This window comes from Gekko japonicus, unplaced genomic scaffold (genome assembly GCF_001447785.1).
Source record: "Gekko japonicus isolate JY-2015 unplaced genomic scaffold, Gekko_japonicus_V1.1 scaffold1593, whole genome shotgun sequence".
NCBI classification, from domain to species: Eukaryota; Metazoa; Chordata; class Lepidosauria; order Squamata; family Gekkonidae; genus Gekko; species Gekko japonicus.
The window spans coordinates 155,107-169,247 of record NW_015176498.1 but is presented as its reverse complement, the minus strand read 5'-3'; the positions used below and the strand labels follow the sequence as shown (position 1 = coordinate 169,247).

At 44.7% G+C, this 14,141-nt stretch overlaps 1 protein-coding gene across 1 annotated transcript; it reads left to right on the top strand.

Annotated features, from left to right (window-relative positions):
• Positions 1 to 8,088: 8,088 nt before the first annotated feature.
• LOC107123949 (2-oxoglutarate receptor 1-like) lies at positions 8,089 to 9,129 on the top strand. The gene has a single exon (XM_015427301.1). The coding sequence runs from the start codon at positions 8,089 to 8,091 to the stop codon at positions 9,127 to 9,129; it is 1,041 nt and encodes a 346-aa protein (XP_015282787.1).
• Positions 9,130 to 14,141: the final 5,012 nt, after the last annotated feature.

Sequence of the window (14,141 nt, the reverse complement as noted above, 5' to 3'; positions counted from 1 at the left end):
GGGACTTGAATCTGCTTTACCACAGACACACAAGACTGCCCTCTGAAACTTACTGGTAATAAGACTGCTTCCCTTCTCATCAAGTTGTCCCATTTCTCCTCTCATTACAAGCAACAAGGAACTTCCAAGAAGTGAAATTCAAGCGGGGACAGATGAAAATCTTCTTGTTGGGAATCCCCCGAGATCAGAGAGAGGAAGCAGAAAGGAAGGCAGAATGATAGCTGACCGTCTGGTCCCCAAGACTGGTGTGCCAATAAGAGTTGGCAGCATAACCATGACAGTAAAAGCCATTATGAATTCATCCCCAAGTTCATATGCTGAAAGAGGAGTAGGAGTAGGAGTTGGTTTTATGCCCTACCCTTCACTACCTGAAGGAGCAGCTTACAATTCCTTTCCCGTCTTCTCCCCACAACAGACACCCTGTGAGGTAGGTGGGCCTGAGAGAGCTCTGAAAGAACTTGTCACTGACCCAAGGTCACCCAGCTGGCTGTATGTGGAGGAGTGGGGAATCAAACCCGGTTCTCCCAGATTAGAGTCCGCTGCTCTTAACCACGACACCACACTGGCTCTCAGAGAGCTGCTAATGTGCCTCTGGAGTGTGAGAGCCAGCAGAGGGCAGTGGTTCAAGTGCCAGACTGGGACCTGGAGGACCGGGTTCGTATTCCCACTCTGCTAGCTTGCTGCATGACCAATCACTCTCTCTCAGCCTAGCCTACCTCACAGAGCTGTCGTGAGGATAAAAGAGAGGAGGGGAGGCCAATCTACGCCGTCCTGCGCTCTTTGGAGGAAAAGCAAGAGAAATGTGTGCTCAATAAATAAATGTAAATATCAAGCAATCACTGAAAGACTTCCGCATGCTCAGAACATCCACCCACAAAGGATTTTGCTTGTTGCGCCTCTCCGTGTTCCGGCCTCATCTTCTTCCCATCAGCTTCCAGTAGCCGGTGTAATGTCGCTGTGTGACAAAATAACCCAATCCCTCCTTATGCAGCGACCCAGTGGAAATACCCACCCTCAGAGAACAACGTCATTGCATCCACATTGGCTTCCATTCATATCAGGGGGCACACATTAGAAACCGGGGCTGGGGTCAACATATCCTCAGGTGGGGCAGCTGCCAGGACCCCAGGGCTTCTGGCAGGGCCCACTGCAGCCGACTGCCACAACGTGCCATTTCCTTGGCTGCTCACTTGTGAGTGCTTCTCCACCCACACATCCAGGAGCACACACTGCCCAGTGCCATCAGGGAACGGGCTGTGGGCAGTGCAGGTAGCTGTGAGCGTGGCTAGTGGGAGGACTTGTGAGCAGGGCAAGGAGGGGGTGCACAGGCAGCTAGTGGCCGCAATGCTCCCTCTAAGCTGTGGAGTCTTGTGAGCAAAAATTCGACTTTGCGAGCCACTGGCATGAAAGTTGTGAGCAAGCGATTTGGCTGCTGCATAAATTAGTTTGCTCTGGAGCCCTCCTTCCTGAGCGGAGACAAAAATGTGTGAGCCGGAGGCTAAAAAACTGTGAGCTAGGTCTCATTTATGTCGGATCCGGCCCTCATAACAAATGAATTCGACACCCCTGGTCAATGTTCCCTCTAAGCTGTGGAGTCCTGTGAGCAAAAATTCTACTTGGTGAGCTACTGGCATTAAAGTTGTGAGCGAGCCATTTGGCTACTGCATACATTAGTTTGCTCTGGAGCCCTCCTTCCTGAGCTAAGACAAAAATGTGTGAGCTGGAGGCTAAAAAAACTGTAAGCTAGCTCACACTAACTCAGCTTAGAGGGAACATTGCCCCTGGTACAGGGTATATAGTACAAATGTATGGAGGGTCCCAACTGTTTATGAAAAAACATTCTTCAGAAAATTAGTCTAGGAGAAAACCTACCCTTGAAAGACTGAGAACCAGAGCATTACAGAGAGAAATAAGCTAAAGTGTAACAGATATTACAAGAATTCCACGGATTTCCTGAATGGATTTTCTAGGAAATAACGAATGGTCACTTGGAGGTGGCGTGTCATTGCTACGGTAATCTAATCTGGATGAGGTTTTCCTTTGGGCTACAACTAGTGCTAACCATGGACGCCACATGGATGTAGCTCACAGAGAGGGCAGCATGCCACCCAGTACAATAGGGTCTTCTCCTAGGTAGAATTCAATATGCTCTGACCTGGATAACCCAGGCTAGTTCAAGCTCATCAGATCTCGGAAGCTAAGCAGGGTCAGACCTGGTTAGTATTTGGATGGGAGACCCCCCAAGGAAGTCCAGGATTGTGATGCAGAGACAGGGAATGGTGAAACCACATCTTGCCTTCGAAACTCCATAAGGGGTCGCCGTAAGTCGGCTGTGACTTGAAGATACTTTCCACCACCGCAATTCAATATGTTGTTATTCACCTACAGAAAACCCAAAAGCTTTGTACCGTAAAGTCTTTACTTACCTACTACCATCATGGAAATATTGCGCCAGGAACAATGCTATCTATGCACTATTCAGGAATGCTGGGATGATCAGATGATAAGTACATTGAAGTTCTTGGTGGCGGTGCTCCAGTTTTGTAGCTCTCCGTCACTGGGTCTCCATCGAGAGAACAGAATGGAGAAGAGGCGAATGTTGTAAGCCACTTTGGATCCCCACTGGAGAGATAAGTGGGGTATAAGTGAAGTAAATAAATTAAGCATTTTCTAGAGGCAATGGATTATCCCCCCCCCCCATAACAATACATGGGCATTTCAGATAAGGTATTTCAGGAGTGGATAAGGCACTGAATTCATTTAAATTACACAAGAAAGCAAACTGAGTCACAGCACATCTGAGTCGTTATACTTATCTCTATGTGTTACTATAAAACAGAGGTAATTGGGGTTATCTATGTTATGTCTACACACATATAAAAGTTGTGTCCCAGTCTGAAATTTCTCTTTTCTTATGACTTTAAACAGATTCAAAGGCAATACGCAAGCCAAATGTGGACATAGCAATGTCATCGGGTTGGATCCCGCAGCTGTATGAGACAAGCCGTTTCACGTTATACAGTGTCCCCCAATCCCGTTTGTGCTCTGAAAATGCTCTGCTGAGGATCAGGGAATGCTCATGGACAAAGTGCCATGGGTTAAAGCACACTAAACAAGGAAATCTCTGCTGATTGAATGTTGACATTCTAAACAAGGTTTCTGGGAAATAAGACCCACTGGACCGAGTGGGGTTTTCTTCTGAGTAAACACGCCTAGTAAAGTTGTCTAGACTCTTGCATGTGGGGATGAGAATGGCAAGGTTATCACAGGGGATACGGTGCTATATTAAGAACCACATGGAAGCACATTTAATTCAGCAGTGTGCTAACTGCAAAAGACTAGTGCTATGGCAATGCCATTTCCATTTCATTTATTAGCTTCATTGACCCGAGGTCTTAAGCCAAACATGCAAACAACAAGTATAAAATGCATTACATAAAATTACAAGAAATTTAGACAGAACGCCTTTACAATAAAAGCTAGTAAACATGCTCTCAATCAGTAACATCAGACCACATTTTATAAACTTCAATGAATTCTATAAAATCCCATGATATTATGGAAATTAGTTTTAAAATTTTAAAATTGTATACAAAAGGTACTCATAACATTTCAAAGCCGCTTTAAAAATAGCACTATTGAAAGATATTTTGCCACCAAGCGAGTCGTTTCAGGGTCCTCATCAGCTAATAGTATGGTTATCACCCAGGGTTCCATAGGGAGGTGATATCTTTGTAAAATAGGAGTAATCAAGCAGGATCTGGGGTCAATCCATTGGTGGCAAAATAACATAAGATGATCTAAGGTCTCTATTGCACCTGATCCACAATTACACAATCTATTTGAGTACTGTATTTTAGCAAAACGGCCACTTAGCTCTACAGTTGGAAAAACATTCAACCTTGCAAGCGTGAAGACATATCTAGATCTGGGGGATGTAAGGAAGCTCATATATGAGGGAGTTTTCTTAGGTGGAACAATCCCTAAGGCAGAGTTGGAGCATACTCGCCTAGCACGAATTGAAGTGCTGAGTCGGTCAATGTTTGTCACCCTCAATCTCATCAAATTTAGCGCTTCTTGATAATTTAAATTATTAAGCCCCGTAGGGGCGAGACCAATCCACTCCAGCTTGTTATCTATATGTTTTGCCCACGTACATTTATAATTATCCCCTTTTAAAAGATAAAGAAGACCTCCTTGAGCATTAGGTGTCATATAAAGAACTTTCAGTCTCAATTTAAAGGCTGCCTTCCAGGCTCTTGACTCAAAGGAGCATTGTGCGAATTCTTCTCTAAGTGCCGTCCCTGCGACACATTTAGGGACTCCTGCAATTTTACGCAGGAACTGGAGAAGGATCTGATCTGATAATTCCGAAATTTCTTTAATCCAGATCGCAGCCCCATATAAAAATTGTGGAGTAACTTTCGCATTAAAAGCTGCAATGGCCATTGGGACATACTGGCCGCTATGGCAATGCAAGAGGGTCCCAGCTCCCAGCATAGAAAGACCCCATGCCTTAAGAAAAAAAGATGGGAGGACAACAGGGGAAACAATGGAATGCATCTGTGTTCTTGGTAATAACCAAGGGTTAGATCCTAAGCATTTGTTCTCCTAATGGTAACACCTTGCTCCAACGTAAGGCGCCAGCTTTCCTCCACTGAAAGAGCTTGTTATACAAATCTTCAGGATCCAAACCAAACTGAACAAATGATAGCATTCTCCTCCCCCCCAAAAAAGGGTAGTACAGATATATCTCATGTACTAGAAAGAAAGACCCTTTTCCAAAACCAATGAATTATTTCCTTGTGTAAAAAGGCTTTGAGGGTTTTTGGACCAGAAATTACACTGGCTGTTTATACGAAGTGTTGTGCACAAACATTTCTATAGCATTTCTCTGAAATGGATCTGGAAGGACAATGCCAGAAGCACCTTGTTCTCATCCTTTCCAGGACGAAAGTGTTCACAGGATGGCACCTCAAGTCACTTTCCTATTAGACAAACCAGCCTTGATGGATTGCTGAAGCCGAATGCTTAGTCACCTTTCCTCTGGGAAGCCTGGCTGGGCAGTCCTGAAGCACCCAGGACAGCTCAATCAGGCTGTGGGCAGTTTCAGCTGCTAAGGGAGGGACAGGAGTCAACCAGACACAAACAGGCACTCCACGAGCTTGCACAGCACTCGGTCAGGGCAGATCTTTCCCCCTTCCTGGCTGCACTGCATGAACTTGTTTCTGTCTTCCAGCAACCGTGGAGATGGATCCCTTTGCAATCTCCGAGTGGCATCAATAGGTGAGAAGCATCGTTTTTGCCTTCCAGAACTTCGCCCTCTCCCCATGCGATGTAATAAGCTTCTTTGTGTGTGTCAAGTGTCATATGAAGTCGCAGCTGACTTAGGGTGACCCCAGCAAGGGGCTTTCTAGGAAAGTGGGAAGCAGAGGTGCTTTGCCGTTGCCTTCATCTGCAGAGTCTTCCTTGGTGGTCTCCCTTCCAAGTACCGACCTGTTTAGCTCCTGAGATCTGACAAGATCGGGCTATACCACGCCACCTTCCCTCCCTAGAAGCTTCTTTACTGTCTTCTAATTTCCAGATACAAAGAGAAGCACTGGGAACTCCAGACAGGTAAACTAAACTTTAGGATACTGCATAGTTTCAGAGACAGTTCAATACTGAAAGATACAGGAAACAATATTTATAACTAATTATTATTTTTGTGCATGCCAAGCATACTGTTAAAATCAAACCAGACCTTGGTGTTTTACAGGTTGGTGAACCTACATCACACCAGCAACCAATGCTCCCTCTAAGCTGTGGAGACTTGGGAGCAAAAATTCTACTTTGTGAGCGACTGGCATTAAAGTTGTGAGCGAGCGATTTGGCTGCTGCATAAGTTAGGGTGATTTCCCACAAGCGCTGCTCCACGCTCACTCTTCTCTTTGGCCCGATGGTACGTGTCAATTTCACACAAGCTGCTGAGCGACTGCATTTTGCCCCACAGCTTGCCCCACAGCTTCGTGCGATTTTCCCCGGGTCTACTCAATCCTGTTTTTTGAGGAAATTGACACGTACCATCGGGGCAAAAGGGAGGAGTGAGCGAGGAGCAGCACTTGTGGGAAATCACCCTTAGTTTGCTCTGGAGCCATCCCTTCCTGAGCTAAGACAAAATGTGTGAAGCGGAGATTTAAAAACTGTGAGCTAGCTCACACTAATTCAGCTTAGAAGGAACACTGCCGGCAATGCTCATTTGCCCGGGGCAAAGATGTTCCCATGTGTTTCTAAACCACCTATGTATTCCATCTAAGTTGCTGCCAGTTCAGAGAAATGATGGTTCGTGTTACAAGTTTTAATTCATTGGTTAGTAGATTGATTATCCCCGTGCATATGAATAAACAGATTTTAGTGGGGGGGACGGGGGACGACACACTTTTGTTCTTACACGAGGCAAGTATCTGCCAGCGTTAGAAGTGGTATGCCTCCAGTGTGTCTTAGAAAGAAGGGCTGCATCATCTGAGACGGCTTTTATGAATATTAACAATATTAACAATAAACTTTTTCAAAAAAATGTGGCTGCCGATGAATAGACAAGGCCATCTCAGTCAGTCGAATTGTGGCACTGCTAAGTTTATATCATAGCGTTTATATCATATCATACGTTTCTATCATAGCGTTTATATCATAGCGGGCACCCTACCTGGATCCCTATTCCTTGTGGAGTTTACTCCCTCCCCCTGGTTCCGAAGTACCCACAGACCAGATATGGGAGGGAACGGCAAATTTTTTTCCCCCACTTGCTTTTAATTATTGTATAATATACTGGATATGGTTTTATGTTCTTATGATTTTAAAACTTGTACATCCCCTGGAGCCCCACAATTGTGGGGATTCGGCGATTAATAAATGTAATGAAAATAAATAAACAAAAAATAAGTGTTGTTATATGTGTGTTTGTGAACCTGCACCAAGGATTTAGCTTATACTACATATTGGGGGTGGGGGTGGGGAGAAACCAGCAAGGATTCCACAAATACTGGGAGGAGTCAACATCCTCCCAAAGCCGTTATGGCGCATTAATCTATCCTGGTGCCAACATCCTGGCACGTGAGGCTTCTCTTTGAGGGGCTGGTGGTGGAAGCAGACCAGGGGTGTCAAACATGTGGCCCAGGGGGCGGATCAGGCTCCCGGAGGGCTTCCATCAGGCCCGCAGGGGAACTGGCCATCTCCTGCCTGCTACTGTTGCTGCATCACAGCTTGCTTTGCCAGACTCTCTTAATCACTCAGCCATCTCATGTTTTAACCTGGGTCCTCGACTCAGAACTCTGAGCATGAGATTTCTGCGGTGAATGTCAATAAATCAAAAGTAGGTCTGCAGCTTACAGAGCTAATGTTTTAAGCATGTTTTTATTTTAAGTAAACAAAAATCTTTGTGTCCGTGTCCTTTATAAAGTTTATATCTCCACTACCTGGCATTACATTTTATGTCACACGTGGCCCGGCCCAACAAGGTCTCGCAGGCACCTCCAGTCCCCGCCCCTCTCCCGGGGGGATGGCGTCCCCCCGCGTCCCCCCCCCCAAATGACCCCTGAGTAAGAGAGAAGGAGGAGGCAGCAGAGAATGCCAGGTGTCTTCATTCACTCACTCACTGGGTTCATGTGTATGCATGTTTGTGAGGGAATGTGAGCATGCAGGCATACAAGTGCTGTGAGTAAAGATGAAAAGAAGTCTCATGTATCTTGAGTTTCAAATACCATTCAGGTGCCTTGCAGAACTTGCTTGGTTTCTTTGAAATTTCACAAGGTTTTACTATTTCATAGTCCTGTCTCTTCAGTAGCAGCTGCTGGCTCTTCATTGAACCTCAAAGCTGAGGCGTTTAATAATAAAGGGGTGCCTCTGGGCATGTGCAGAACGCCACAGTGTATCTGCAACTGCCAACACGCATTTGACAGCAGAATAGGTGTTGTATTTTTTACGTTGCTGTTACCTGTTTTAGGCCCAGAGAGAAAGATGGAGTGTCTTAAACAGATCTAATCCAAACTAACAGATCTAATCCAAACTAACATCTTCTTGTTTTCCTCTAGAAGTCTTAGAATGATTGCCATGGACATAGCTGCATCGGATGATGTAGCAAATATAACTGACACGCTCCTGAATTACAACATAGCTGTTCTGGGGAACTGCACCAACAAAGTGGAGGATCTCAGAACGTCCTACCTGCCGCCGCTCTACGGCTTGATCTTCGTCGTGGGCTTTCCGGGCAACATCATTGCAATTTTTGTGTACGCTTTCAAGATGAGACCCTGGAAGAGCAGCACCATCATTATGTTCAATTTAGCCTGCACAGATTTATTGTATTTAACTTGCCTTCCTTTCCTGATTCACTACTACGCCAACGGGGAACACTGGGTCTTTGGACACTTCATGTGCAAGTTCATCCGCTTTGGTTTCCACTTCAACCTATACAGCAGCATCCTTTTCCTAACATGCTTCAGCGTCTTCCGATACTTAGCGGTCGTCCACCCCATGAGGACTTTTCACTTCCGTAAGAGGTCATGCACTATTGTGGCTTGCGTCGCAGCTTGGGCCGTTTCACTGGCTGTTGTGACGCCTGTCAACTTTTTGATTACCTCCGCGGATCAAGAGGACAAATCTATTTGCCTTGACCTTACTAGTTCCAACGACCTGGATGTTATTCGGTGGTACAACTGGCTTTTAACGAGCCTGATTTTCTATGTGCCTTTAATAACTGTGACCACTTGCTACGCCCTGATAATCTACACCCTGGCTACGGGGCCCCACACTCAAAACCCTTATAAACAGAAGGCTCGTAAACTCGCCTTGCTCCTCCTGGTGGTCTTTTATGCGTGTTTTCTACCCTTCCATGTCTTTAGGATTGCCCGAATTGAATTAAGGCTGTCTCCAGTCAGCTGTGAGGCTGAACACCAAATCCACGCCATCTACATTATTTGTAGACCGTTGGCTGCCCTGAACACATGCGCCAACCTGTTGCTTTATGCAATCATCAGTGATAATTTCCAGCAGGCTATCCAGTCTCTTGTGAGATGCAGGTTTAGCAGCTACCTACAACAAACAGGGAGTAACAGTGAACTGAAAAAATCTGGAATTATATTAAAATTATGAATTGATGCACGTCCTTTCCCAAACTCTGGTTCTGGTGTCTCAAAATAAAATAATGATCTTAGTGCTGAGAGCCAGTGTGGTGTAGTGGTTAAGAGTGCTGGACTCTAATCTGGAGACCCGGGTTTGATTCTGCATGCCTCTACAGGAAGCCAGCTGGGTGACCCTGGGTCAGTCACAGTTCTCTCAGAGCTCTCTCAGCCCCCAAAATAAGTCTAGCTCACCGCCTAGTGGTGCATAACGCTAAAAGAGCAAGAACTTCAGGCTGTCAGACAATCTTATGAACTCCTGGCTATACTACTCAGAATGACATATGATTATTATTATTATTTATTAACTATCTAAGTGTAAAATGCCATACACACATCTGTCAAGTCTGACAATGATGTACATGAAGCAAAGCACTTAAGCAAAGCAGAGTCATAGGAAAGGCATCTTTCTTGCATCTTTGGAAAGTCCTGGGAATCAAAGAACTCTTAATTCAGAGTACGGAATGCTTGGTTGGCCCAAGCTTCTTTGCTATCCAGGAAAAGTTGAATGCTGCTATCCACAGCTCCCATTTTGTCTTTCCGTATGCTGAACAGAGTAACAATAGCATATTAAATGATCAGGAGTTCACTGGGATACTATTATCACTTTCCGTTTATTTATTTACTGCATTTATCACCTGCCTTTCTCGCCAAGACTCAAGGTGGAATACAGAATTATAAAAACAGTGTCTGCTCCATCTTTCCTTTCTCTGATTTACAGACGCGTTTTGTGCCCTGAGCAGCTGCTGGAGTGGATAAAATTCTCGATCCCGTTTCAGGAATGCAGAGGGTATCAATCAGCTTACGAGCTGTGATGTACATGAAGCAAAGCACTTAAGCAAAGCAGAGTCATAGGAAAGGCATCTTTCTTGCATCTTTGGAAAGTCCTGGGAATCAAAGAACTCTTAATTCAGAGTACGGAATGCTTGGTTGGCCCAAGCTTCTTTGCTATCCAGGAAAAGTTGAATGCTGCTATCCACAGCTCCCATTTTGTCTTTCCGTATGCTGAACAGAGTAACAATAGCATATTAAATGATCAGGAGTTCACTGGGATACTATTATCACTTTCCGTTTATTTATTTACTGCATTTATCACCTGCCTTTCTCGCCAAGACTCAAGGTGGAATACAGAATTATAAAAACAGTGTCTGCTCCATCTTTCCTTTCTCTGATTTACAGACGCGTTTTGTGCCCTGAGCAGCTGCTGGAGTGGATAAAATTCTCAATCCCATTTCAGGAATGCAGAGGGTATCAACCAGCAGAGGGTATCAACCAGCTTACGAGCTGCTGAGCTATCTTTGGAGCTCTTCTTTCCCTGATATTTACAGACCTAAGTCAGGCACCCCCTGGAATTTTGGAATCTCATTCACCTTTATGATTGGCCCAGCCCCACCCCACACCTTAGGCCTTAAAGTGTACATAAAATGATATTTCAGGGACTGCAGGTTACATTGAGGTAGAAGACTAATTCTATTATTATGCACAGAGTTCTGCTGATAATACCTTTATTAAAAGACTAGAAATAAGGCCCGTTGTGGAAATAAATACAACGGAGGTTACATTAAGGTAGAAGACTAATTCTATTATTATGCACAGAGTTCTGCTGATAATACCTTTATTAAAAGATTGAAGTGAGATTCTAATAAGGATCATGAGAAGGTACAGATCTAAAGGTCTCTTACCCCATAGACTTGCAAGGTTGGGCCTTCTGTAAATCAGACGCTCACCAAACAGCTTGCAGGAGTCATTAAATGATATACAAAGATGGAGCCAGACTTCATAGAGATGTGATGTGATGTCATGGTGCCAAGACCTACTCTGATTTTTTTGCTTAATCTTGCCCAGTAGAAGTTTGGAATTGTAAAACATCAGCAAATCAACAAAAGTCTGCCATGTTGTGTTGGCCATGATAGCGATTGATAGTATTTACCTAATACCCCCCCCAAGAGCTTTCAGATGAAAAGCGTGAGAATTGTTAAGTGTAAGAACACAGCCCCGTGTGACATATTCCTTTCATACATTATTGATGTATTCTTTTTTTAGTAGCTCTGATTTTTCTCCTGAAAACAAGGAACACTGTATTGACTGTAGGAGGAGACCATTTTTGTCTCTATATTTGCCAGAATACTTTCTTCCCAATTTAGTTATTCAGCATTATGAACCATGGAAAGCACTTTTTAAAATATATATTTTCGTGTGTCTGCAGGGATACTTGTCACATATTTGGTGTTAACCAAATATTACTACCTCAAAATTTGTTCCAAATGAACACTAAGTCCAAACTAGCAAGTGTACAAGACAGAGTTACTGAACACAAACTAGCTCCATTCAGAATTAGTCACCTGGATTACCATTTCTGTTCTTCCTAACTGCACTGAAAGACTAGAGGTTGTGACATTCTCTAAATATTACTAAAAAGCAGGAGACAATAGAAGAAGAAGAGGAAGAGGAGGAGATTGGATTTATACCCCGCCTTTCACTCGGAGTCTCAGAGTGGCTTACAAACTCCTTTCCCTTCCCCTCCCCACAACAGACACCCTATGAGGTAGGCAGGGCTGAGAGAGCTCTGACAGAACTGTCCTTGAGAGAACAGCTCTGAAAGAATTTATGACTGACCCAAGATCACACCAGCAGCTGCAAGTGGAGTAGTGGGGAATCAAACCTGGTTCTCCCAGATTAGAGTCCACGCACTTAGCCACTACACGAAACTGGCTCTCAATAGAGGCAAAAGGGATAGCATAGGCTCAAGTTTCTAGCCTTCTTCACGCATTGGTGATCCACCTGCATATAAGGGAAGATTAGAGTACATGCAATCCTCTCTATTTATGCAGATGCTATTTTGTGCAAATAGTATTTTCAACTTCAGTAAGCACTATCTGAAAGCTAGTTTTGAAGATATGAGTTCGTGCATACCAAAGCTGGAAAAATATCCACGCTGCCCTATTTGTACAAAATAGTGATTGTGCATATTGGGAGGATCATGGGTCCCTGTCATGTGAGGCTGGAGGCCCAAAATCAGAAGGACTGGATTGGACTGTTGATTGCACAAATTCCTCTCTGCTTTGAAACAGTTTGCACCGACTTTTATATAGATATTGAAGCTAGGGTTGCCTGGTCCCATTGCCGTCACAATGGGGTGTTCTGGGGTGGACAGGATGTCGCGTGCAATGTCCCCGATGCAATGACATCACCTGGAAGTGACATCATCATGTCGGCGACATTGCATGCAATGCTCTGGTTTCGGAGCAAAACTCTATGGGTTTTTTTTCCTTCAGAGTTTGCCATAGAGTTTGCCCCAAAACCAGAGCGTCACATCGAGGACATTGCACAATGATGTCCCTGTTTGGGGGCGGGGTTCAAAGCCCCCAGAATCCAGGGAGCCCCTGCTGGGACCTGGGGGCTGGCAACCCTAATTCAAACACTCAAGGAAAATGGTGGGAAGCTAAATACGATGGTGTTTTCTGTTATTTCTGCATCTCATCATAGTAAAGTAGGTGATGTGGTCAGTCATGAAAGCAAGTCAAACCAGGTCACTCACAGATAAAGAAAGCAGTGGAAGGACCCAGAAATCCAAAACTGGACTGATGAGGATCGAGTATGCTCCAGGACGCATGGAATGTCAACAGCCACACATTCTTTTTTCATGCAAGAGCTGAATTCTGGGGACTTCTTTTCTACCAGGGCAGAAAATTGGACAGAAAAGTCTGGGGCAGCCATTAAGTACTTTTGCGCTTTTGGCCAGTCTCAAGAAAGTTTCACAGAAAAATCTCCCTTTTATTACTTTGTTTTGTTTCTGAACGTGTGATTTGGGGAGCCAAGAATGTCCTCACTGAGGGCACATATGCAGAGAACCAGGTTGAGCTTCGAGCCCAGCTTCTCTCCTTCTTACAGTTTTGCATTCACTTGGAAGGGTTGCCAGCTTTTGAACTGGATCCTGTGACAATGCCTTTAAGCTGCAAGTGTAACCCGCAGCAATTAGCAGATGATAACCTTTTTCTCCACTTCTAATGGCAGCCATATTCACTGGTCTCAGCCACTATAAATCTCAAATAAAGCCAATGGGTTGAATCCAGACTAGATTTTCCATTGGCAGAAAAGAAACACCTCTCTCCTTCCACTGCAGCCCACTGACCTCCACCAAATGTTCCTCCTGGAGGACAGGAGACTCTGATGGGTGACATGAGGGAGAATTCGCAGAAATCGCCAATTTATTCTGGATCCAACACCCAGTATCTGGGGAGAGGCTGGATTTTGAGACTGCCGTCTTCAACATCTGGGAAGAAGAATGCCAGATGGACACCCGCCTGCTGCATTATGGGTACAATCCAAGGAAACAGATTGTGACAGGTCATCCGCCTAGAGGAGATAGGAGACATTTCTGTGCATTGTAGCATCTACCCCCAGTGCTCTCATTCTCAGCCAGTTTTTGTAGCAGTTGAAGCTGTTGTTGAAACCCTTTCTTTCTAGCACATGGCCCCAAACATCCCTGGATTAACCATTAAACAAAATAAGTGTGTGATGAGGGCACCAAACTGGGGGGGGGGGGGTACCACAGAGTGTTCCCCTCTAGATATCATGCACTTAACTCTTTCACTGCCACACTTGACTTCAGTCAATTTTCGTTGTAATTGTCCTTATCTGCCGTTTTCGACTTTAATCTGCATTGTGAGCACTTATTGAGTCTTAATGTCTTGTCAGTTGAGCAATGGAAGGGCCGAGGTACACCCATGTGCGGGTGTGCTCAGGGCATCAGTTGGCCTTAACCTGCCCCTGCCCCCAAAGTAAGGATGTACTAAAAACTGAGTTCTGGGGAAACCCAATCTAGATTAGAAAGAGGGTGTGTAGCAGTATGAGAGCGGGGAAGAGAACTTATATATTCGTTTAAATGCATGTGTTTCCCCATCATATTACATATTTCATTTTCAAGGAATAATTCAAAATAAACCTGTCAGCTTTCCCTGGGTTTCATCCCAATCTCCCTGCCCT